Source organism: Carassius gibelio, chromosome B18 (genome assembly GCF_023724105.1).
Source record: "Carassius gibelio isolate Cgi1373 ecotype wild population from Czech Republic chromosome B18, carGib1.2-hapl.c, whole genome shotgun sequence".
Taxonomy (NCBI): domain Eukaryota; kingdom Metazoa; phylum Chordata; class Actinopteri; order Cypriniformes; family Cyprinidae; genus Carassius; species Carassius gibelio.
The window spans coordinates 20,101,724-20,125,724 of NC_068413.1; the positions used below are offsets into that span (position 1 = coordinate 20,101,724).

Below are 24,001 nucleotides of genomic sequence, written 5' to 3' on the forward strand. Positions count from 1 at the left end.
ATCTTTTTGTAAAAGCTAATGAAAGTACTTGAGAGTGAAGACATTCTTCTTCTTTTTGTAACCACTGTTGATATCACAGGCACAACCGCTCAGGTTGATAAGTGGCTCATTGTTGTAAGGTGTGGAGGTGTTCTTCGCATCCTTATAGAATCCCAGCTCACCTTTATTCAGCACACAGTACAAGTTCACCCAAGATCTGCTGTAGTGTGGGAGAGAAAGTAGAAGATTGGACCATCACAACCCAGGTGACACTATGCAGTGACTAGCTACTCACCTACTGAGTCTGGGATGACCAGCCTTTAAGACTGAGCAAGACCAAACTGCTGCAAAAATCATTAGACTTTTAGAAAGAGATGGACAGACCATGGCTTACCTTTGAAGAGAGGGAGAAGAACAGTCAGCCGCAAAGAGAGCATTAGAAAGAAGAGAGATTTTGGTTAAAAAAGTGAAAGTGAAAATGTGACGTGACATTCAGCCAAGTATGGTGACCCATACTCAGAATTTGTGCTCTGCATTTAACCCATCCAAAGTGCACACACACACAGCAGTGAACACACACACAAACACACTGTGAACACACACCCGGAGCAGTGGGCAGGTATTTATGCTGCGGTGCCTTGGGAGCAGTTTCTGGGTTCGGTGCCTTGCTCAAGGGCACCTAAGTGGTGGTATTGCCGGCCCGAGATTCGAACCCACAACCCTAGGGTTAGAAATCATACTAGGCCACGACTTCCCCACAATGAGATATGCTGCAATGTAAACGCAAATGCTAGTATGAAAATGGCTTTAGTGGACAGGCAGATAATGTGCAAATCATGCTACAAAAGAACAGACAACCATTCTTTTGAATTCTCTAAACTGCTCAGTGCAATGAACTAATTGTTTTGTGACTTGAGCTCCAAAGGGGGTGTTTGCCGTCTTATACAAAATGGCTGTATAAAGCTGTGAAGGGTTAAGGCTTCATACCTTGCTAGCCATGGCTTCAGAGACCCAGCATCTGTTGGTCTTCTGACACAGTATCACCCACCATCCAGGCTGATTTTAGTATTACCATGCAAGTGGCAAGCAGTGCTAACAGCTAGCTATTTTCTGCCATAGCTGGATATGAAACTTGTAATCAGAACTGCCAGCCAAACAGCTGCTCCTCAGATTTAACTTCAGGAAACATTTTTGGCTTGTAAAGCTTTCAAGCATATCACAGTTTATCTTGAAACTTGGTGAAAGAAAATAAGAGCTGCCTTGTAATAACAAATGTTAGTGCTCTAAGGATCAGTACACATTGCTAATAACAACATTAGCATGGCTTTGAATAACCAATCATACTGATTGGCATATTTGGTTTAGCCATTTCCATGCTAATTCCATGCCATGTGCCCATAATTTTAGACCACAAAGCCCCACCTGTTTGAACTCTTCTTTTGGACTTCAATGTCTATTTTGCGGAAGAGGAACCCTTCATGCTGGGCCATGTGGGTAGCTGGCTGGGGAACTGGTTGGCTGCCCTGGGCTGGTGCAGACCTTGAGCGCCGTGTTTCACCAGTTGTTGGATCCTTGGGTCGTGGTCTTCTTCTCGGTTTTGGTCTGTCACGAGCACGTGGTCGGTCCAGTCTAGAAGACTTCTCAGGAAAACCATTGGGTACACGCGGAATCTCACCTCGTGCCTGAGTTAGAAATAAACAGTAATGTATATGTGATAAAATGTAGTTTAAAACAAGATACACAAATATTAGATTGTATACACACCTGTGCTGCTTCTCTTTCCTGAAGCTGCTCCACAATCTCAGCTAGCGTCGACCTTTTGTCCCTGCCAACATAAAGGCGAAATCTGAGACCTGGAAATGCTATTTTGCTTGAACCGCACAGAAAAAAATTGCTGGGCTACTTCGAAATCAATAGGGGCTTTTGTAACGCAAGTGTAACTCAGTTCTAGGAACTAGCCAGCATGGCTACCATGAAGAACCAATTTCCCTCTCTGTCCATTTTCCTGGTTGCTCCAGCAGCAGGAACTCTAAGGGGCCGTTCACATATCGCGCCTTTTGCACGTGCAAGTTCGTTATTTCCAATGTAGGCGCGTGGCATGCGCGCTCATAATGGAAGCGATGCGGTCGCGACGCGCACACGGTGTGACGCGCCCGTTTTTTCCAGGCGCGTCCACACCGCATCGAGTTAAAAACATCTCAACTTTTCAGAGAGCTGCAAGCGCACCGCGGGTCATGTGACAAGAACTAACCAATCAGCTTCATCCTTTTCCGTAACAACGTTGAAAACTAAACAGAAAACTAGCAGAGCTACTGCGAGTGATTTTTAGTGCTGCAAATCCATATATTCTTTGCTGAAATTTCCACGTCTTCATGGAGAGAGCACGTCATGGTTGCTTAGCAAAAGCAGACGCCTTAGGAGCGCTTCTGCCTGAGTGCTTTGGAAAGAAGGAAAAAGCGGCGCGCCTAGCGTTTTCCACGCGTTTTTAGGCGCGATATGTGAACGGCCCCTAAAGCAGTCAACAGCTACATTTTTACTCGCAGTATTTACAACATCAAAAACTGGTGAATAGAGGATGCTGTGATCAGAGCTGGTTATTGTGTATCATGGGTTTTATGTAAACGCACTATTTATGTTACTGAAAGTGCATGGAATTCTGACTAAATCTTCCATGCAGTATTACATTTCATCAAGGCTGAGAAAACAACACAACACTGTCTACAACAGGTACCTAAATGCCGTTATCGCTGTTTTCCATGTTCGTGGAGTTAATATTTTTTACATGGCTTTTCAAAAATGCCAGGTTCCTCTAGAATTGTTTTAGACCCTACTCTAAAGTAGGAGCCAAATTAGTTCTCCCAAATGTGGAGTTCCTAGAACTAAAACCGTTCCTAGTTCCTGCGGTGTGAAAAAAGGCAAAAAGAAAGATCTTCCGCCAAAAGTTCTAGGAACTATGAAAAGGTTCCACCAGTGTGAAAGCCCCTAATATGGGAAAGCATTTACAGTCCTTTTACGTCCTTCATTTGACAGGTTAAACAGTCCAGCAGGCAATATACGAAAATGATTTATCCATCAAGAATAGACTGCTTCATGAAAAGTGAATGTGAACTGCAGTCAAGAAGTTTACTTAGAAATCTGTCCGAATGTGCATGTGAAAGAATCTCTACATATCAGTATATATCAGCAATGCTGTAACTTTTGTAGTGTCTTTTGTAGGGCTGCACGATTAATCGCATGCAATTGTCATGCATGTCTCGTCAGTAAAGCTGGTTCTGTGATTAGTACTAAATATCCATCACCTGCTTTTAAATGGAGCGGCACTTACAACACAAAGCCATAGTTCGCTGACAAGCTACACAATACCGCTTCATAATCGCAGATAAAACGCATTCGCTTATGAACGTGATATTTCGTAGCTTGTCAGTGAACTACGACTCTGTATATTAAGTGCCACTCCATTTGAAAGCAGGTGATAGATATTTAGCACTAATCACAGAACCAGCTTTACTGACGAGACACGCATGAAAATCACATGCGATTAATCGTGCAGCCCTAGTCTTTGTGGTTTGCTTGTGATCACTAATACAGTCACTCACCCACCACCAGAGCGTCTGTCCGACTGCTCCCTAGCCTCCTGCTCACTGCTGTTCTGTCTCTCTGGTCGGTGTCTGTCCCTACGCCGCACCTCATGACCTTCCTGTTCACTAGATGTCTGTCTCTCCAGTTTCCTCTCTGCCCTCCCAGCTCGTTCTCTCCACACCTCCTGAGGCAGCTCGTCCCTGCGTGCCTGAATCAGCTGCTCAGTTGATAGTTGTCTCTCCATCCGCGACTCCCTCGGTGGGGGATGCTGCTCCACCAGAAGCTCTGAGCGACTGCTCCCGCTCCCTCCCACCATGCTGTTTAGGCGTTCCCTTCCTCCGCCAGGCTCCTGGAGCACCACCTCTGCCATGACGTTCTCATGATACCGCTCACGCTCCCTGTCTCTCTCCAGTAGGGGATGGACCACCTCATGGATATGTTCGATCTTCTGCTGCGGGACTTGGGCCTTAAATTCCGTTCGCAATTGGGTGACCTTGTGCTCCATAGAAGTGCCCAGTCCTGCAGCCACTCCAACAATCCCAGCATTCCTGGCTTCCTGAAGGCGACAAGTAGCAGCTCCATTTATAATGTGAGTGTTGTTGACCACGCTAGAACCCAGTCTGCAGGCCAAAGAAGAGGGAGAGGGCTGAGGGGTGATGCGCTCCACCCGGGTCTCGCCCTGCTCGTATATGGTTTGTCTTATGATGGAGGAAGGGCTACTGTGAGCAGGGGAAGAGTCCTGAGGTTCCAAGAAAACCTTCCGTCCCAGCAAGGGAGTTGGAGGAAGCTTACTCTGCTCTGCTTTTATCTTCTCTACCTAAATCGTTAAACAACAGAATGGGTTATTATTTGTACACCCACAATTCAATTCTGTAACATTTATAAAAAAGACATTATGCTATACACAGTTTTTCACAGAATTTCAGTAGGTAGTCTATTGACAAGTTCTAACTATGGTTAAGTTAAAGAAAAGTTTCCAACTTGTAAAAATTGCACAAGCAGACATCAGTGTGGATCTGTTTTGCTGTTTTCAATGTTGCTCAAGGGGGTTTGAATCATGCTCCTCCATTGCCACTATCCTGCAGAGTTCAGCACCAATCCTAATTAAAAAAACTCAAAACCTCCCGGCAAATGTGTTTGGCCAGGTTGGAACTAAACTCTGCAAGACACTGGCCCTCCAGGAGCAGGACTGGATACCCCTGACCCTTGGGTTTGGTTGGCTGGTCTCTCTTACTGTGGTAAGACGACGTAAAGAGCTGAAGCGTTCTTCCCATGTTGCCGCAGCTCTGCGGAAGGCTTCATGTCTGCGAATCAGCTGTTCAACCTCATCCACGCTGCCTCCCAGTTCATTACTACTTAGGATGGGCTCCTGGGCAGTGAGCCAGGCCTCTGCTACCACTGCTTCCTGAGCAAACTGATGCACCTCCAACACTGCCAAGGCACAGAGAGAGAATGAGATCATAGGAAGCACATGACACCGATTACATAATTTTTGCATAATGTTTGCTCTCCATTAGCCTAATTTCACCCACTGTGCTGCAACTCTTCCCAATGTTTGTCCCATTTCTCAGTGAGCTCTCTTTGCTTGGCCAAAACCTTCTCCAGCTTTTCTTTGATCTGAAACAGTCAATGCATCGTAGTGAGGTACAGACAGAAGACAGCTTGGGATGTCTTTTAGTCATCATCTCTTCGGCCAGAAGAGACAGCAGAGACAGAAATGCAGGAAGTTACATCGTACATATTTATTGTGTTTTCTTGTATTGCTGTTGCACTAACAAACCACTGTATTCGGGGAATTTTTATATTCGAGTAGCTAGACTTAAACTTTTTAAAAGATAATATTTGCTGTAGAATAAATGTTTATGTTAATACACACTATAGCACCCCTTTTGGCAATGTTGAGAATGCAATATGTAATTGCAGTCTGTAACATTTTGTATTGCAGCAATGCATGAAATAAAAAAGGCATTGATTATGTTTTGGGCCTTGCAATGATTTCAAATTTCCAATAATTTGTGAACAGTTTGTGCTTGCTGTTTTGTGTCACCTCTTCTGATGCAGGGTTACGGGCCGCCAGTAAAGTCTTGCCCATCTCGATACACTGTAAGACGCTCTTGTTTCTTGCCTCCACTTCACTCTTGAGGCTCTGGTGATAGTTCATCAGGACCTCCACAGATGACACGTCCCTGCAAGCACCAGAGACCCCATATCCCATTAAAGCTCTGAGGAAAGAGCTGACAGTGAGAGAAGAGAGAGTTATTCAGGCGAGAAAACATGGGCCAAGACTGCCCACAGAAAGAAACAGCAACAGAAGAGTGTCCATAATTGCTCCCGAGCTTTTGCAGTATTACTGGTTCTTTGTAAAGACTTTCAAAATATGCCAAAACATATAGATGTGCTATAGCATTGTTCTAAAAACCTAGTAAGCTGCCAACCTACACCCAAGCATTGAAAGCCATCTTAAAAGTGCTCAAAATACCTTGCATGCACCCTTTACTGAAATACCTTGCGTACTTGCATGTACAATAACTCCACTGGAATCCAATGACTATTGGAATATTTCTTTTTCGTTTTTGTTAATAATTTCTACGTTAAGTCCTCTGTTCATTTCACATAAATTAGTGTTTAAAGAAGGTAGATGCCTATATGGGTACTGGACAACACAGCAGCTCTTTAAGTTTTCTAACAGATCTATTGTGTTCCAATACAGTGCTCCTAATGGGTAGTAGTAGTACGCTTAATCGTAATATGATGTATAAATACTATTGTGGTTCATGCACTTACCACCTTATCACTGATTTGTGCTCGCGGTATGATTACCTATAGTACACTCCAGCGGCCACAGTGGCTGCTCTTCAGCTGACCTGAAGCAAACCTTCATGCATTACAATGATAAAGCACCTTAATGAGCTCCTTTAAGCAGACAGCAAGTGTCCCAGCATGTGTCCTACCTTGGTTTCTCCCCAGTTCCTATCTGACAGATGATGCTGTCCATCCACATCAACTGATCACGCACCATCCCAAAGAAGCATAACTTGTCTGTAGCTGTGGTGATTTGCATTCGGCAGTCTTCACAGGAAATGAGCAGCTCTTTCCATGTCTGCATCACTTCATGTTCTTGCATGGCGATGGCTTCTGCTTTCTCCCCGGCATAAACTGTTCGGAGCTGGGCTGCACTTTCCTGCAACTGTCTTACCTGAGGAAAACAACCCTCTTTATACAAATGCTGCCACTGTCATGAACCGTACTTTATCATCAAGTATTTTAGAGATCTATCTACAAACTTTATATATTTATTTTGCACTCCTTGCATAAGGATGTGTTGCATCAGTTCACCTGTGTAACAAGTAGCTGAATATCATGTTCAAAAGTCTGCATAAGTCTCTGAAGTGTGCTGGTGTTTGAAGTTCCTCCTTGACCTGCGCGAACCTCAGGTAACCTCCGCTGCTTATCCTCGATCTGTGCTAAAACCTGAAACACACAAACAGACTCATGCTATTCCACACCTGCAGACACACGAGAGCACTGCGGTCTAAGCTTTCATGCAGCACGAGCACTGCTCCTATTTATCATGTACACAGAGTAAACACACAAACACAGCTTAGTCTCAGTCTCCTCAACACCTGCAGCAGAAGGACAAACATGCCTCAGCATTATCCCACAGATATCACAGTAATAAAAGAAAATATATATATATAAAAAGCTTGCCAGGGCATTAAAGAAAGCTAGGATTTTTATTCAACCAATAATATCAAGTACACTGCCCATGTAACATTGTTGGAAAAGTTGAGATCTACTCCAGAAGAGTTTTAGGAAACTTTCCCACATTCAAGTATCGATAAAGAGAAAATGCATGAAGCTAGAATAAAACATTTCATTTAAAAGCAGAGGCTCTGTTCTTCCTTCTGACATGTACTTGCAGATTCAGATATTCATAAAACAAAATATTCTGGTGGCCATGAACATTTTGTGACGATAATAATAAATGCTGGTATTGGCTGCTCTGTTGAAAAAAAAAACACAGCATATGCTGGTTAGGTATGTTTTGAAGCATAGCTGCTGGTTGTTACTGGCTTAAGCTGGTCTTTAGCTGGTCATGTGTTGGTCCTAAGCAACTAGCTCCTGCTCAGGACCAGCTTAGGACCAGCTTAAACCAACTCAAACCAGCAGCCATTCTTCAAAACATACCTAATCAGCATATGCTGGATTTTTCAACAGGGTGGCAACTTTTTTTGAAAAATTCTGGCTTAATTCAGTCCTATATGGTTGCTTGGATGGATGCATGTCATTTAAACAGATAGTTTAATAAACAAGCATTTGAAGAAAACCACTTGAGCAATATTGACAGTGATAGTGAAGTATACTAGTAATAATTATGATGGCCTTGGCAAAACACTCAGTTTAGACGACTTAATCAGATGTAATGCGTTTCCTCCTTCATACCTCTTGGCAGTCAGAGAAGAACTTGTGTAACTGGTGTGAAGCAGCGAGCATCTGTCCTCGCGTCTCCATCAGCTCCAGCAGATCCGCCCAGGCCTCGTTCACCCCATCCTTCCATTCAGCGATGGTGGCTGCATCCGCATGCCCGTAATCTATGAGCTCATCGACCATCTGGTTAACAGCAGTGACCCTCTCCTGCCCCAGGCTCCCAGTCTCCGATGCAAACTCCGTATATTTCTCCTGCAGAATCTGAGGATCAGGTTTACAGTGTTAGAATTACAAGAGCTACAGCTGATCATGTTTAGGGGCAGATAAATATGGAATAGCTGAGTCAACTGACCGACACATGCTCAAAGTCTTGTCCGAGTTCAGTGGAGCTGGCGATGACCTCCCTCTCTGCGATCCACTGCTCAAGTTCATCCACCTCCCTGTTGAGCTGATAGAGCCAGTACTGCTGCTCCAGACGAGACTTCTTCTCCTGCGCCAGGTCCTTCAGAGACACGTACAGCCTGTCGATCTGAGACTGATGCTTACTGATCTGCTCACTGAGGCACAAGCACACACACACATACTTAGAAGTCATTCAGAGGAAAAGAAATCAGTGAAATCTATTACTCCTGAAAAGTGTTATCACTGGAGTACAAAGAATGGCATCTGCGATTGCACAAAAGTGAAACTAGATGAGCAAAAGATTGTTGTGTGTTTGTATATTTGATTGAATCAGTGAGTACTGCTGCACATTTACCAGTCTGGATGTCCGAGCTCCAGCAGCTGTCTGCACTGCTGAGAAAGCATCCCGATGGTCTCGGCATAGTCCTCTATGGTCTGCTCTAGTGCCAGCTGTTTCTTCAGCAGCTGCAGAGTACTGGCTTCATCCTTAAGCGAGAGAGGGACACAGCTCAGATACACACAGCTCCAATGTCATTATCTATAACACTGCAGCATCCCGGAAAACGACAGGTTTACACAGGTCTCAAACAATAAAGATTTTTGTGATTTGTGACCCTGGACAACAAAACCAGGTTAATGCATCACATACAAGTTGAATAAATAGGATTTCCATTGATGTAAGGTTTGTTAGGATAGCACAATATTAGGCTGAGAAACAGCTATTTGAAAATCTGGAATCTGATGGTGGAAAAAAATCTAAATATTGAGAAAATCACCTTTAAAGTTGTCCAAATGAAGTTCTTAGCAATGCATATTACTAATCAAAAATTAAGTTTTAATATATTTACAGTAGGTAACTTCTGTATGATTTATAAGCATTTTGAAAAAAGGGGACATGGGTTATGTCCTCATAAGTCTCCTACCTGTGTCATACCCATGTCATTATACAGAGTTGTGTCCTGATATGTCACAAAAACATGCCCACACATATAAGCAGTCACCAAACGCTCAATCACTGCAAAGCTTTGATTTGCCCCGGCTGTCTTTTCTGAGTGTTATTACCTGTGTTTGTTTTCTAGTGTACTGACCTTGGACTGTTTCTTGATTCCCTGATTGTTCTCTGCCTGCCCCGACTCAGATTGCCTTCTCTCAACTCTGTCTGTCTGCCACCTGCCCTGATCTCTCGCCTACATAAACTGTAAAATGTTTGAGATGTCTGTACTTTATATACCATATATAATGTATGTGTGTGTATATATACGAGCCAGAAAGCTAACATTTTGTTGATTAGAGTTATTGCTTATTATTTAGTATGGCTGTTTGGTGTTTCCCACCCCCACATGACTGGTCTGTTCTCTTCTCCTACCTTTCCCGTCTCCTCATTCATCATGTGCAGTTCCTGCTCGCTCAGCCAGGCCTCCACCTCTCCTGCATCAAAGTCGTACTGCTGCGCCTGGTACATGACATCCAGCCGGAGCTGCCGCTGCTCGGTCTCGCTCCACAGCGCCTCCCACAGCTGAAGGAGCTGCTCCATGCCGGCCCTGATGCTGTCTGCTTCTGGACTGCGGATAGACGCGATCACACCTGCTCTCTCCAGAACATCCTCCACACGTCCACGATGACCTTGAAGCTCTCTCTGCAGACTCTGAGAGGAGATGACCATGAGAAACAGAGTCTTGAGAGCTCTGCTCAGTAGAGTTTTTGATGCTGTCTTACTTGATTCTTCTTCATGAGTTGCTGAACAGCTTGTAAACTTGTGCCATGTTCTTGAGAAGTGGCCACGGGGAGACGCTCTTGTATCCACAACTGCAGGCAAACACATTCACAACATGTTGCGCATGTCAAAATATATTAAAGCTAATAGTTATAATGAGGCTGCTAAACTCACAATTTCATCTTCGAGGTCACGGCCCACTTGGTGCACTTCTTTAGAGGCCAGCAGGATACGACGTCTCTCTTTCAGCGGCTCAATCAGTCGCACAATTCGTGTTTCCACTCCGGCTTGTCTCTCAGACACCTTTCCCATCACCTGCCCCTGCTGAGGGATGGAGGCCGCCTGAGCCTGCAGCTCTCCGACCTCTTTATACCACTCCTCCATCTGACACTCCATCGTCTGTTAGAGGTGAAGTGGAGGGAACATGATGAATGAGCAAAAGAGTATCAATGAAGAAGGTCGATTGAAGTGTAGAACAGGAAGGAAGGACAAGAGAACGAAGTGGACGTCAAAGAGAGAAGGATGGAGAGATACACAGTTCAGCACAGTGGAGCACGGTTAAAAATGACGACAGTATAGATAGTGGGAAAGAGGAGAGGAAGAACACCAGAGAGACCAAAGGAGACAGGAAGTGAGTTATGACATCATCATAAAACTTTCAAACTTCCAAAACAATGCTTAAAATTGTGCTTGTCATTCCTTAAAAATGGCGAAGGACACTAGATTTGATAGCAAAGATATCAGGACATACACTAACATTCAAAAGTCTGGTGTCAGCAAGATGTTTTAGGAATAATTTAATACTTCAGCAAGGATGCATTACATTTATTAAAAGTGACTGTAAAAACATTTATGAAGACATAATTTAGCAAACATTTCTATTTCAAATAAATTCTGTTCCACTGAACGTTACATTCATCAAATAATCTTTAGAATAAAGTATCACAGTTTCAAAAATAGTAAACTATTTCAACAATGTATTTTAAATGTTTCTTTCAGTGGCAAATGTGCAGATTATTAATGATTTCTTATCATGTGACACTGAAGACTAATGTTGCTCAAAATTTTACATTTAAATAAACAAATACTAATTAAAAATATATTAAAATAGAAAACTGCTATTTAAAATTGTAATAATATTTCACAATATTACTGTATTTTTTATCAAATAAATGCAGCCTAAATACCAAAAACCAAACTTTTGAATGGGTAGTGTTTGAAAAGATCCAGATGCAGTAACCCATTCGGCTCAGATGTTACATAGATTAAGACAGTGACGTGAACCAATGACCAATCCAAACTCTTATATCAAGGGCTACTGTAATTACAGTAATGGGATTCAAACATGTGACCAACTATTACAAACACACTAATGCTATTTTCATTCTGAAATGAGACGCAGCAATTCATTGAATTGAAATGTTTCATTTTCTCTGGCACACCTAAAAACATTTTTACATTTTCAACTACAGTAAATGCTACTGAAGGCAAAGTGTTTGAAATATGCTGATGTATAAAAGGACAGGAAACATAGCACAATAAAAACCACACACTCCCATACACACACACATAGCATTGACCGCTACCTATGGTGTACTTATGAAATATATTCTGGTGAAAACAGATGGGAATTTAAAGAACATAAAAACAAACTGAAAGGAAGAGAGAGGGCATGTGCAAATCAAGAAATCGAAATGAAGATGATACAATACCGCTGATGGTGATGAGGATGGAGTGACATGGGGACAGAGCTGAAACTGAACTCAGATCAGCTGAGAGCCATGGCATGCTGTCAGAGAGGAGAGCCACACCAGCAACATGAATCACACTCATACGGTGGACAGTGATGAGGCTCATATTACCAGTAAATGCAGCAGTGGAAAATAAAATTAAAGTCTTCAGCACAGGAAAGAAATAAAGAGCAAATTAAACGCATGTTGGAAACCAGCAATCTGACAGATCAAAAATGAAAGCAGGATCTGGAGGAAACATCATCTTGTCGCACATAGCATTTCTAAACTCGTGAGACTGAAAGCTGCTGATACTTGTGTCTGTGAAATAAGAGTAAAGACCTGTAGTTTCTTCAGCTGCTTGTTGACAGTGGTCAGGTCCTGGCCGTAGTCCACGTGTGCCAGATGTCCCTCGAGCTGCTCTAGTCGCTGGTCCAGACTGGAGTAGTTCTGTACCAGCAGGTCGGCTCGGTTGGCCTCGAACAGCTGCCGGGCTTTGGCTTGTGTGGTGCTCTCCAGATCCTGCCAGCACTCACGGATCTCCTCCAGCTTCTTCTTCACCAGCGCGCTCATCTCGGGCTTCTCCTGCATTAACCTCTGGCCCTCCTGAGAAAACCCATAATACACAGAGAAAACCATCAGTATTCAATGGTGAAAACTGACCGTTTCTGTCCCACTAGTGGCACAAAATGGAACTGCAAAAATAAATGACAGCTTCCAGATAGGATTCCCAAACACTGGGATTTTTTTTTTTTAAAGTGCACTTTAGAATATTGTTAATGTTTATTATGGAAAAATTTATTTCTAAGTGTAAGCTGGATATGTTTTCAGATGCTTATTTGCATGCTATTTATAATTCCATTATAATTATAGTTTAAATGTATATTGTATGTAATTAGTCGAGGTTTACAGTGCTTTTTTACTTCAATTATAAAAATTACATATAAAGCTGTAATATTTAAGTAATGAAAAAAACAAACTTTTATGTCCTGCATTTAAACATATTTCTAATTACACATTTCTAATGATAAAGGGCCCTATCATACACCCGGCGCAAAGCGATGCAAGGCGTAGCGCAGCACAAGTGTGTTTGCTAGTTTCAGTCTGGCGCCATTGACATTTTCCCGTCCAGCTCCACATCATTTAATTAGTAAATCCATTTGTGCCCATTTGTGCACCCATGGGTGTGCTGGTCTGAAAAAAAGAGGTGTGTTCAGGCGCATTGCTGGCACATTGCTATATTTTTTTGCTATAGCTGAAAATAGACTGCGCCATAGACCAACTCAAACCTGGTCTAAAGTCTAAAGTCAATGGCCCAATATTTGTTTGTTATTTAAAGAGAGCGCGTTGGTAGAAAATGCGCCTCTGGGCGGGTCCACAGTGCGCGTTGACTTTGCTTATTACACACAGGGATGCACATCACACAAACATGGCAAATATTAAAAACAAAAGGATTATAGTGTAAAAGAATATTATTGTGTAGGCTACATAAACATAAAAGTGTAATGATGGATAGTGTATTAGAATTATCCTACCTATTTGCAATTCAGCCTATTACTACTTATAATGATGAATGAAATTCTACTTCATCCCACGCCTTCTTCACCTCGGGAAGCAGTGATGGATTCCTGCTTGTCCCGTAGATGATTTGCTGGCGTGCTTTAACTTTGCGCACGAGCAGATCTGTTTCTTCGCTTGAGAAGCATTCAGCTTTTCTGTCAATAAATTCTGGCATGTAAATAGAGATTCACCTTGCGCGAGTGCATCTCACTCTTAAAGGGAATGGGAGATGACACTCTGATTGGTTTATTGAACGTTACGCCCATTACTTATTAAGGGAATAGGGACAACCCATTCCAAAAATGCACCTCGGTGCACAGACTGTTTTTACGTTGTTAAAAAGTGGATTTGGACACGCCCCGAGTGCACCTGCACCGTGTGCTTTAAACTTTGCGTTTAGATCGTTAAAATAGGGCCCAAAGCTGAAATTTAGGACATTTTAAATATATTGTCTTTAAAAGTGATATTGAATAACACACTACACTTAAAATTACTTTTAATTTTTGCTTTGCTATGCTGTTCAACACAAAATAAGTGTATACTATATATACATACTATATACATACACACATTTTTTAAAATTACTGTAAATGAACTGGTGTCATGGAGTCATGACTTGAACTGAATCAAAATATCTTTTTTTAGCCAGTTCAATTAAACTGAAAGACTGGAATCACTTGTTTGAGTATAATGTATAAGACTTCTCAACACTAAACATGGAGGTGGATGAGGAGATACCCCCTGACAATGTGAACGCTTTGAGTGCCTAGAAAAGCGCTATACAAATGTAAGGAATTATTATTATTAAGCGTATAAAAGCCGACATGCTCCAATATGGAAACAACAACAGCATTGGTGGCCGTGGTTCCAACATCCTCCATCTCTCCTTTTAAAATTAAAATTTAATTAAATAAAATTTATGCATTTAGCAGATGCTTTTATCCAAAGCGACTTACAGTGCATTCAGGCTATCAATTTTACCTATCACTTTTAGCAGTGAACGAACATAAGCACTGGCTAGATCTGATGAACTAGTCATTATCAGCTCACAGTGATCACAGCTCGGTGTAACAGTGTGCTGAGGACTGTGATTCACATGAGTACAGTTGGCCGTGTCTGGTCTCCAGCTTACCTAAAAGAAAACTGCACCTGCGTCACTTCAGATCAGCTCAGGACAGAGAACGCTGATCTAACGACGAGAGCAGATGCTTCTTCAGAGACGCACACTGATTATGAAACTGCTGAAATATTATTGTTCCTCAGACACTCATCTGTGCATCTGCATTTAGATTAAAAAGTTTGAACTATATAAACAGTGCATAGATTTAAAGCTATTAGCTACTTTCACTATTACTATATTTGGGAAAAAGAAGTGCGCTTAATTGTACTGAACGTGGCTTGTGGTGTACTTCAGATCGTTAAGTATATTTTTTTAAAGAACTCTACGTGCTGATAATATAATATTACTTAAAATACCACTTTAGAGTACTTAAAGAGTACACACTTACAATTTTAAAAGTGCACTTTGTAATAAAGTCTATGGCTATGGCGCATCATCCAGGTTGATGCTGCACACTTTTGGTGGTTGAGGAGAGACCCCCACATGATTGTACAGCACTTTGGGTGTACAGCAATACACAATAAAGCACTATATAAATGCATCATTCATTCAAGTACTGTACACATATTTTAATTTTTACTGTACACATTTTTAATTTTAATTTTTAATTGCAAAAAATATTTAAATACTTGACATACAAGTTTCAACAGAAATGAATAGATATTTAAATGTATCATTAGCAACGTTTCACATTTGCATACTTAAAGAGATAGTTCAACCAAAAATAAACATTCTGTCATTAATTGCCTGTTAACTTAAGATATTTGTTAACTTAAGATATTTTTGATGAAATCCAAGAGCTTTCTGACCCTGCATAGATCGACACAAATGTTGCCAGGAATGTAGTAAGGACTTAGTTAAATAGTCCATGTGACATCAGTGGTTCAACTGTAATTTTTTGAAGCTATGATAATACTTTTTGTGCACAAAGAGAAATAATGACTTTTCAACAATTCGTATCCATTGTGCATCATCAGCTGCAGGGCTTGTTTATGAGCAGAGGAATGCACATGTATGCATCGGACATTTCAGTTGCATTGCTGTCTATGGAGGGTCAGAAAGCTTTCATCAAAAATATCTTAATTTGTGTTCCATAGGTCTTACTGGATTGGATCGACATGAGGGTGAGTAATTAATGACAGAATTTTAATTTTGGGGTGAACTAACCCTTTTAAGAACTGTATATATTTTAACAGTATATTATTTATATTTTTATTATATATATATTTTAACAGTACTCTAAATGTGCTAAAGTGTACTTCTTTTACGCAAGAGTAGTGCTCATAGTTTTAGGGGTTTGATCCTAATTATTAAGAGTTTGCATGTAACTCCCACCTTGTAACCAATCAGAATGTTCTAGCAACTGCATAACAACATAAAAAAATTAGCTTTTAAAAAATCCAAACCTCTTACCAACCACATAACAATGACCTGCAAACACCCTAACACAATAGACACAAACTTTTGCATGGAAAACAACCACTCAAATCTTCTGTGGAAAATGTAAAAACCTATTTATATGTAAAATACCTATTTTATATTTTTTCTGTTTCATTGTTTGTTCACCAAATACTCTTGTGCAATAGATGTTTTTGGCGAACGTTTTGTATTTGAATGCATGACAGACAGGTCTACAGAACCTGGCACGAGCACAGACTAAACTGGCACACCTCTCTCTCTCTCTCACACACACACACACACACACAATGGCCCTCCCTCACCTGATCTCCACACAGACCACGGGGTCCTAAACACACATGCACATACATACAGTACACATGCAGTGTCCCTCCCCCAACACAGCCAACCATTATAACTCATCCTTTCTGTCAGCACTGGCTGATGGGAAGGGGGTTGGTACAGCGATACAGTGACCATGGAAATGATGCCCATGAGCACAGGAATCAGACCGGCTGCTTCCCACACACACACACACACACACACACACACACCGGCAGCCAAACGGTGACATCACAGGCTATCTAAAGCAAGTGAAAAAACAAAGCAGGATCATGTAGTTATGAAGTGAGAAAGAAATTGTGTAGGATTTTGTGGTAAATTTCAAATAATTACATAGAAACAGCAAGTAGCAAATTAAACCTTTTGAAGTAAAAGACAAGTTGAAGTACTGCAAGACTGAAATAATATTTTTCTTGTACAATGTGAATGCAGCACAATTTTCTTTGTTTTATTTACAACTTGGATGAATGTTTTTTTTTTGTTTTGTTTTTTTTGCAGTGCATGTACAGCACATGTTATCCAGTTAAATTATAATGACATAATATATTGAAAAATTAACCCTTTGAATTTTTAAAAACTCGATTAATACGGTTTACACTCTGAAATTAGCAATGTTTCACATTTATGAGTCCCGACCGAATGAGTCCCGAATATGTAAATTAGAGGTTAACCTAGAATGATGACTGTAATGGCCAAACATATGATTTAGCTCACACTGACATACATAATGAAATTAAATTATTAATACTGCATTAAAACTAATTATTTATTTTATTAGTACTTGTCAATCAGCCAAACTGATTTGAATACTGCATGGAGGCATGTAACAGTGGTTTCCACATTATTAGTGTCTTTCTCTGATGCTGCATTATGTGCAATCTAATGGGAGTCTGTCCCAGTCGTGCATGTCACATTGCAGCAGCTGCTGCTAAGTCTTTTTTGATGTGAGAAGAAAGCTGGGAAATAGGACAAGTGATCTCTAAAGGTTACATTAGCTGTGTATCATTATCTACGGATATTTATTGCTCTATTGTCCTGAAGATGAGATGAGAACACAAAAAAACTAAAAACTTTTTATGCATTTTGGCCAGTGCAGTGTGCAGTAGAGCGGGTTCACACAGCAGAACTGGGTTAAACATGGTGCTGCGAGGGGCTTTACGTAACATCTCTCTCTTGATGACAGCCTCTCGTTCTCTGTGCCTCCTCAGGAATCTGGCCTGAGCTCCCAACATGCACTGCGTGCGCTCACAGTCACATCGTTGGCTTCAGCGTCCTCATGCTGTGGCGATGATAAAACACTAAAGAGTGTACACTTGAGAGAAGAGTGAGTGTGGGAGAGGTGGTTGGTGGGAGGAATAAGACGGATAATTTGTGTCTGAGTGTCTAATGAGTAGGGCTGTAGTACTCGAGTCCGGTCTTGGACTCGAGTCCGGACTCGAGACATTTTTCTGTCGTCTCGGACTTGTCTCGGACTCGTTGAATTTGCACTCGGACTTGTCTCGGACTTGGCCATTGGACTCGCCAAGTCTTCTAGTTGGTCTCGACCGAGTCCAGCAAAAAAATAAAATAAAAAATTTCTCCTTCAAAACAAAACCACCTTTGCATGATGTCGCGACTGAAAACGTGTGGAAAACGCTAGGCGCGCCGCTCTCCTTATTTCCAAAGCACTCTGTAGCCTGCGCTTGCGCTCCAGTGGCGTCTGCTGTTGCTGGGCAACCATGACCCGCTCTCCATGATGATGCAGAAGTTTCAGCAAAGAATAAATGGAATTCCAGCACTTAAAATCACTTGCAGTAGCTCTGCTAATAGATTCATTTAAAAAATGGCTATCCTTGTACAACTATGATCATCTGTTTCTCCATCTTGCCTTAGCTTTCAGTATTGTTCCGGGAAAAGATGTGCATGACCAGCGGTGCACTTACTGCGACCTGAAAAGTTTAGATGTTTCTAATTTAATTTTCTACCTGTTAGATTGTGTTTTATTTACGTCTACACCTAGATAGCCTTTTTTTTAATCAATAAACGCGTATTAATGTAGAGCCTTATGCAACAATTACATATGTAAATTTTAAAAACTTTATATATGACATTACATATTTACATTTTCATATAACAGCCAGTATTTGTATCTGTAACAATCACAAAAATTTTCCTATCTGCATTCGGATACAACATCGTACAGTTAATTGATAAGACTGTTATGACTTTTTATATATTTTTTCGTAGTTATCACTGAACAAGTATGTCGTGTTAAACTGAAATAATTATTAATTTCTAAAATAATATTTATCATGCAAGCAGAGAGATGTCATGACAAACGTTTAGTGATCATTTGAACACGACTGAATCCATTCAATGCACACATTCTCATTACGCAGAACACTTTGAGCGAGTCTTGATGTTAATGAACTTCACTAAACAGATGTGTGTGTCGCGCAAACCAGCAAAAGGTAAATATGCAAACATGTAGGACAAGTAGACAATGTATCCGTATCTAAGCTGATCATTAGCCTACTCTTGAGAGAGAACTGATTTGGTTTTTGAGAGACTGAGACGCGCAGCGCGTCTGTTTGATTGGTGAGCGCGCTGTGCTTATTCCATTCATTAGTATCATGGAAGCCTAAGCTTTCAATATTTGCCTTTTAAATATATATAAATAATATAACGTGTAGCTATGATGTATTATTGTAGGTAAAATTACTCTTGCAACGCTCTGATTTCTGAGAGATAAACAGAGAGGCGACAACAATGCGGTGTTTGATTTGTGCTCTTTTCACTCATAAAGTTTACATTCATTCACTTCTGGCGCTGATCCCCTGGCTCACCTGTTATCTAGCAAACACCAGACTGTGTCAGCTTCAGCGAGTATTCAGTAAGAATTATTCCTTGTCCGTTATTCGTTTTTTAAGCCATTATCCGTGCCATTCCGAATAAGGTATTCGGCTTCAGGCACAACCCTAATTATTACATTACATATTTTATTTTTACATGCAACATAGATAAGGTCATATAGTAACAGCTCCACGCAATATTGTAATTCTAAAATTCACGTCGTACTTGCACTTTGTATGCATTATGGTTAATGCATGCTGGAGTAGTCGATTGTTTCCGACAGAGCTCGACTAGTCTATGCAAGCACAACCACAGTATGACAAAAATTTCGCTGTATTTATGTGCGCATGGCCAGTAGAGCCAAACGGATCCCTTCTAGCCTTGCTGCGCACATTTGTCATATCCCGAGCTTTGCGTGTGTCTGTGCACTGTGCCAATTAGGCATAGTCATATACATTTTTGACCACAGATATAATGTCAACAAAAAATAAAGTACATAAAAATTATTTGACCTTACAGTTCCAAACTTTGTTTGTTTATCCAAGTTTAGCTCCCAGGGTCGGACTGGGGGTAAAACCAGTACTCATTACCAGGGCCCCAAAGGAAGAGAGGGCCCTTGAAAAGTATGAATCTGAAATATATATTTTTTACCTGGATCTTTTCATGGGTGGGGGCCATGGGGGCCCATCAGGACTGCCTGTGCATGGGGCCCAGGATCTTGTTTAACGCCCCTGTTAGCTTCGACCCTAATTATACACACTTGAAGCAGCTAATCAAGCTCTTACTAGACACACTAATCTTCCAGGTGTGTTAAGGCCAGTTGGAGCTAAACTTTTCAGGACATTGGCCATCCAGGATGTAGTTTGGAGACCCCTGTCCTACAGAGTTGTTACTTTGCACATGCTTTTTGATCATTACAAATAATAATGTAAAATGATTTTCTTAGAATAGGAGATATGCTTTCTCTCGCATCACAAACATTATCAGTAGTTAAGTATGTGGTCTTGAAGAGGACCCTTTTTTCTTTCATTTGGACTCGGTCTTGGACTTGGACTCGAAACTTTTGGACTTGGACTTGACTTGGACTCGAACCTCTTTGGACTCGGTCTTGACTCGGTCTCGACTAGTCCTGGACTTGGACTTGACTTGGACTCGACAAAGCCGGACTTGACTACAGCTCTACTAATGAGTCACAATGTAGGACTCTTGAAGTTTCATCAAAGGAATATTGTCTCTGTGACTTTGCATGTCCTTTCAAGATGGCAGCAAACTAAAATCTGACTATTAAAACATTTGTAATTAATATGCAGGAGATCACGTGCATGTGAACACACAAGGAACCAATGACACACAATATTGAACTGGTCAGGTACCATATTGCTCTGGGAATTAGTTTCCCCGGGCCCAGAGGCGCAAAACATAATAAATACCCTCCAGGAAACATTGTTTTGGCAGGAGATATTATGCTAATATCAAAAAGTCCTTTAAGGATGAAAACCATAATTTAAGGACAATTATAAAAAATGAAGAAGGATAAATTGAAGATGGATTAAAAACTTATGAGGGGCCAAGAAAACTATTTGGATAACACTTTATTTTAGAGTGATGTAGTTGCACATTACATGCACTTACTATAATAACATTAAATTTATGTATAATTACAAGCAACTAATCCTACATTAAACCCTAATCCTAACCTTATAGTAAGTACCTATAGTTACTAATTATTCTTTCTCAGTGCCTGTTTGTAAAATTACACTATACCAAGTTAATCTTAAAGTGTTACCAAATTGGACAGTAAAAATATACAGTATCTTTGTGTGATTATGTTTTTAATTTGTAGATTCTGATGGTTAAAATGTTCATAAATAATATTTTTTTTTTCCACTTTAGCTTTAGTTATACATAATATCACATACAAATGTGTACATTATTTTATTTATTTTTTGGGTGCTGTAAGAGGAAATAATTGATCAATTCAGTTACTTTACATGGACGTATTTGAAGTATTTGTGTATCATCTGCAGTGAGCTTTTTTAAGCAAATTTAACGTTTTCTGATGTTTCAGTGTGGGTGAGACACTTTTATAAAATGCTTAAAAATGTTAGTGTGGACGTAGAACATTTTAAAACAAAAAAATCCGGATTAATGTAGACATAGCCTCAGTTTGGTTCACTAGGCTACACAATCATGAGGAAGACTGCTGATCTGACAGTGGTTCAGAGGACAATCACTGACACTCTTCACAAGGAGAGTAAGCCACAAACATTCATTGCCAAAGAAGCTGGCTGTTCACAGTTCATTCTGACCTGGAAGTGCATCTCATCACTTCCTGTGAGCTGTATACAGCACATGGATGTGTGAAGAGGAGGCAGCACAAATGACCTTCACACATGGGAGAACTGGGGTTGGGCTGGGGGTGGGGGGTGAGGAAAGCAGCATCTAGCAACAGAAACATATTCCCCTTCCCTTCACTTGATTTGGCAAGACTGCTCCATCTGACAGCCGCTGGGTGACTGACATTGGATCAGAACTAGTCAATACAGCATGTTGTAATTCTAACGCATGTGTCCATGAGGTGAGATGCTGCATAACGCCTTTTACTGGAAAATAGAGATTAATGAACAGAAGCTCTTACTATATGAGCATGTAACGAACATACTGCTTTGGCAGTTTGCTTTGCAATTGATGCCCTTCAAAATTACCTCCCGGTAAAATGCTTAAATTACGGACAAACCCTATTTTATATATAGGGATACATAAATGGTAAGCAAGCTGTTTTTTTTCTCTTACTAAGCAAACTACTGGTAAGTCATTTCTGACCACATATTTAAATAAAGCCTGTCACAAGAGATTAAGAGATGCACATGAGCAATGACATTTTAATTCTAAAACAGCGTGTAGCATGTCAAAGTACATTTTTTTGCATGGCAGATAAAATTATTTATCCAAGTGTATATTATACATGTTGGTGAATCGGCAACATTTTTGGCTAAAGTGCAGCGATGAATTATTAAACTAAGACACTGGATGTGACTGACCAGAGAAAATAAAAATTCGGGTTTGCTGAACAAGTAACTTTGGGGCTTTAAAAAGAAACAAAAACTGTCCAAACTAAAGATTGATTTGTCCCTTGTGAATACACCTGTGAACACAGTGAATGTGTAAAGCATTTATGTAGCAGGTACAGCAAGGCAAAGACGTCCGAATGGGCCAAATTCAGCAGAAAATAAGAGCGCGGTACATGAATCCAGGGCGCTGTTATAAATATGTAGCTAGCACAGTTCAGCATATTTCTATTCCTGGTAACTAGTTTAAGGTTATATGACAGAGAAATGAAATAGGCCTCAGGATTCAGCTGTCTACAGGAAATACTAGGTCAAGAGAAATCTGCACACACACACACACACACACACACACACACAGTTCTCACATGCTATCATGCGCTATCAAGCTTTTACATAATATCCGTGATGATTATGCTGGTAATATCAAGCAAGCAGCTTGTATAAGCAACTTGAATTTTGTGATTACTTTGTGTCATTCATTTTGGAGTTGTCTTGCTAGGCCAGATATTAATAGCGACTTTAATTTAGGCTTCAGTTACAAAAATAGGTATTAAAGGAATAGTTCACTCAAAAATGAAAATCTGTTTAAGTATACTAACCCTCAGGCCATCCGAGATGTAGATGAGTTTGTTTCTTCATTTGGAGAAGTGTAGCTTTCCATCACTTGCTCACCAATGGATGCTCTGCAGTGAATGGGTGCCGTCAGAATGAGAGTCCAAACATCTGATAGAAACATTACAATAATCCACAAGTAATCCACAGCACTCCAGTCCATCAGTTAGTGGCTTGTGAAGTGCAAAGCTGTGTGTTTGTAAGAAACAAATCCATCATTACGACTTCAAAATGTTCAATACATTGCTTTCACCTACAATAAGAGATCTTCTTGTATGATTCAGAAGGAAAATATGAACAGATCAAGCACCATTTACAAGTCAAAACAGCTCTAAACAAATATGTTGGTGGATTTTGATGTCAGAGGACAACAGGAGTGGGCATTTATTTATGGATTATGGAGTCATGTTGTGGTCAAAAGCTATGTTTAAAAGTTAAAACGTCTTGATGGATTATAGAGGTTTTCACTTCACAAGACATTATCTGATGGACTGTAGTGGTGTGGATTACTTGTGGATGATTGTGATGTTTTAATCAGCTGTTTGGACTCTCATTCTGACGGCACCCATTCACTGCAGAGCATCCATTGGTGAGCAAGCCATGTAATGCACACTTTCTCCAAATCTGTTTCCACAAACTCACACCTTGGATAGCAAATGTTATTTTTTTTTGATGAACTAATCTTTAATAAATGTAAATAATTTCTGTAGATCAGTTCAAACTCTGTATTACAATGAATAAACTCTGATTTAACCCAGAAAATATACATATAAATATAACATCTAAAAATGTATCCTTTTTGTTTTTCGCTGACCCTGTCGCACACCCATATTATCTGTCCTGTCAGATTCATACACATATTCAAACTAGTATGAGTAAAGACGTCTAATTAGTTCCAGGTATCTCACACTTACTGACCCCAAAATACAGTTCACCTTCATTAATGTAGAAAATCCTGGCATATCCAGAATACATCAAACACACAACAACAACAGCATTCAACAACATCACATTTAGTGGCTGGCTTCAGAAGATAATGTGTATAATCCAATAAATATGACTAACAATAATTACTATACAAAACAATAGTGAAAGTGTGTGTGCACCACTAAATGTAAATGATACACTAAGCAGATTTGCCCTTGTTAAATGCCATGCCATCTCTGATTACCGGCTCTGTTTCACACGAGCCGTTGACTATAATGGAATATGAGTCAACAGAGAAAGACTTTCAGCT

At 40.5% G+C, this 24,001-nt stretch overlaps 1 protein-coding gene across 6 annotated transcripts in view; it reads right to left on the minus strand.

Moving 5' to 3' along the window:
- LOC127977721 (spectrin beta chain, non-erythrocytic 4-like) overlaps positions 1–24,001 on the minus strand; it is a 90,196-nt gene that overhangs the window by 5,595 nt on the left and 60,600 nt on the right. For 2 of the 6 annotated variants that reach the window (XM_052582760.1, XM_052582763.1), the window contains 16 exons: positions 12,175–12,438; positions 10,277–10,501; positions 10,105–10,194; positions 9,755–10,033; positions 8,744–8,874; positions 8,339–8,543; positions 8,002–8,247; positions 6,895–7,029; positions 6,510–6,754; positions 5,606–5,792; positions 5,091–5,175; positions 4,793–4,989; positions 3,576–4,375; positions 1,744–1,804; positions 1,402–1,661; positions 29–199 (listed from right to left, as the gene is read on the minus strand). In XM_052582760.1, coding sequence (XP_052438720.1) covers positions 29–199; positions 1,402–1,661; positions 1,744–1,804; positions 3,576–4,375; positions 4,793–4,989; positions 5,091–5,175; positions 5,606–5,792; positions 6,510–6,754; positions 6,895–7,029; positions 8,002–8,247; positions 8,339–8,543; positions 8,744–8,874; positions 9,755–10,033; positions 10,105–10,194; positions 10,277–10,501; positions 12,175–12,438 — 3,581 coding nt within the window. Of the gene's footprint in view, positions 1–28; positions 200–274; positions 374–1,401; positions 1,662–1,743; positions 1,805–3,575; positions 4,376–4,792; positions 4,990–5,090; positions 5,176–5,605; positions 5,793–6,509; positions 6,755–6,894; positions 7,030–8,001; positions 8,248–8,338; positions 8,544–8,743; positions 8,875–9,754; positions 10,034–10,104; positions 10,195–10,276; positions 10,502–12,174; positions 12,439–24,001 lie in introns of those variants that run through there. The other 4 variants (XR_008158293.1, XM_052582762.1, XM_052582764.1 and 1 more) reach the window with 4 other exon arrangements.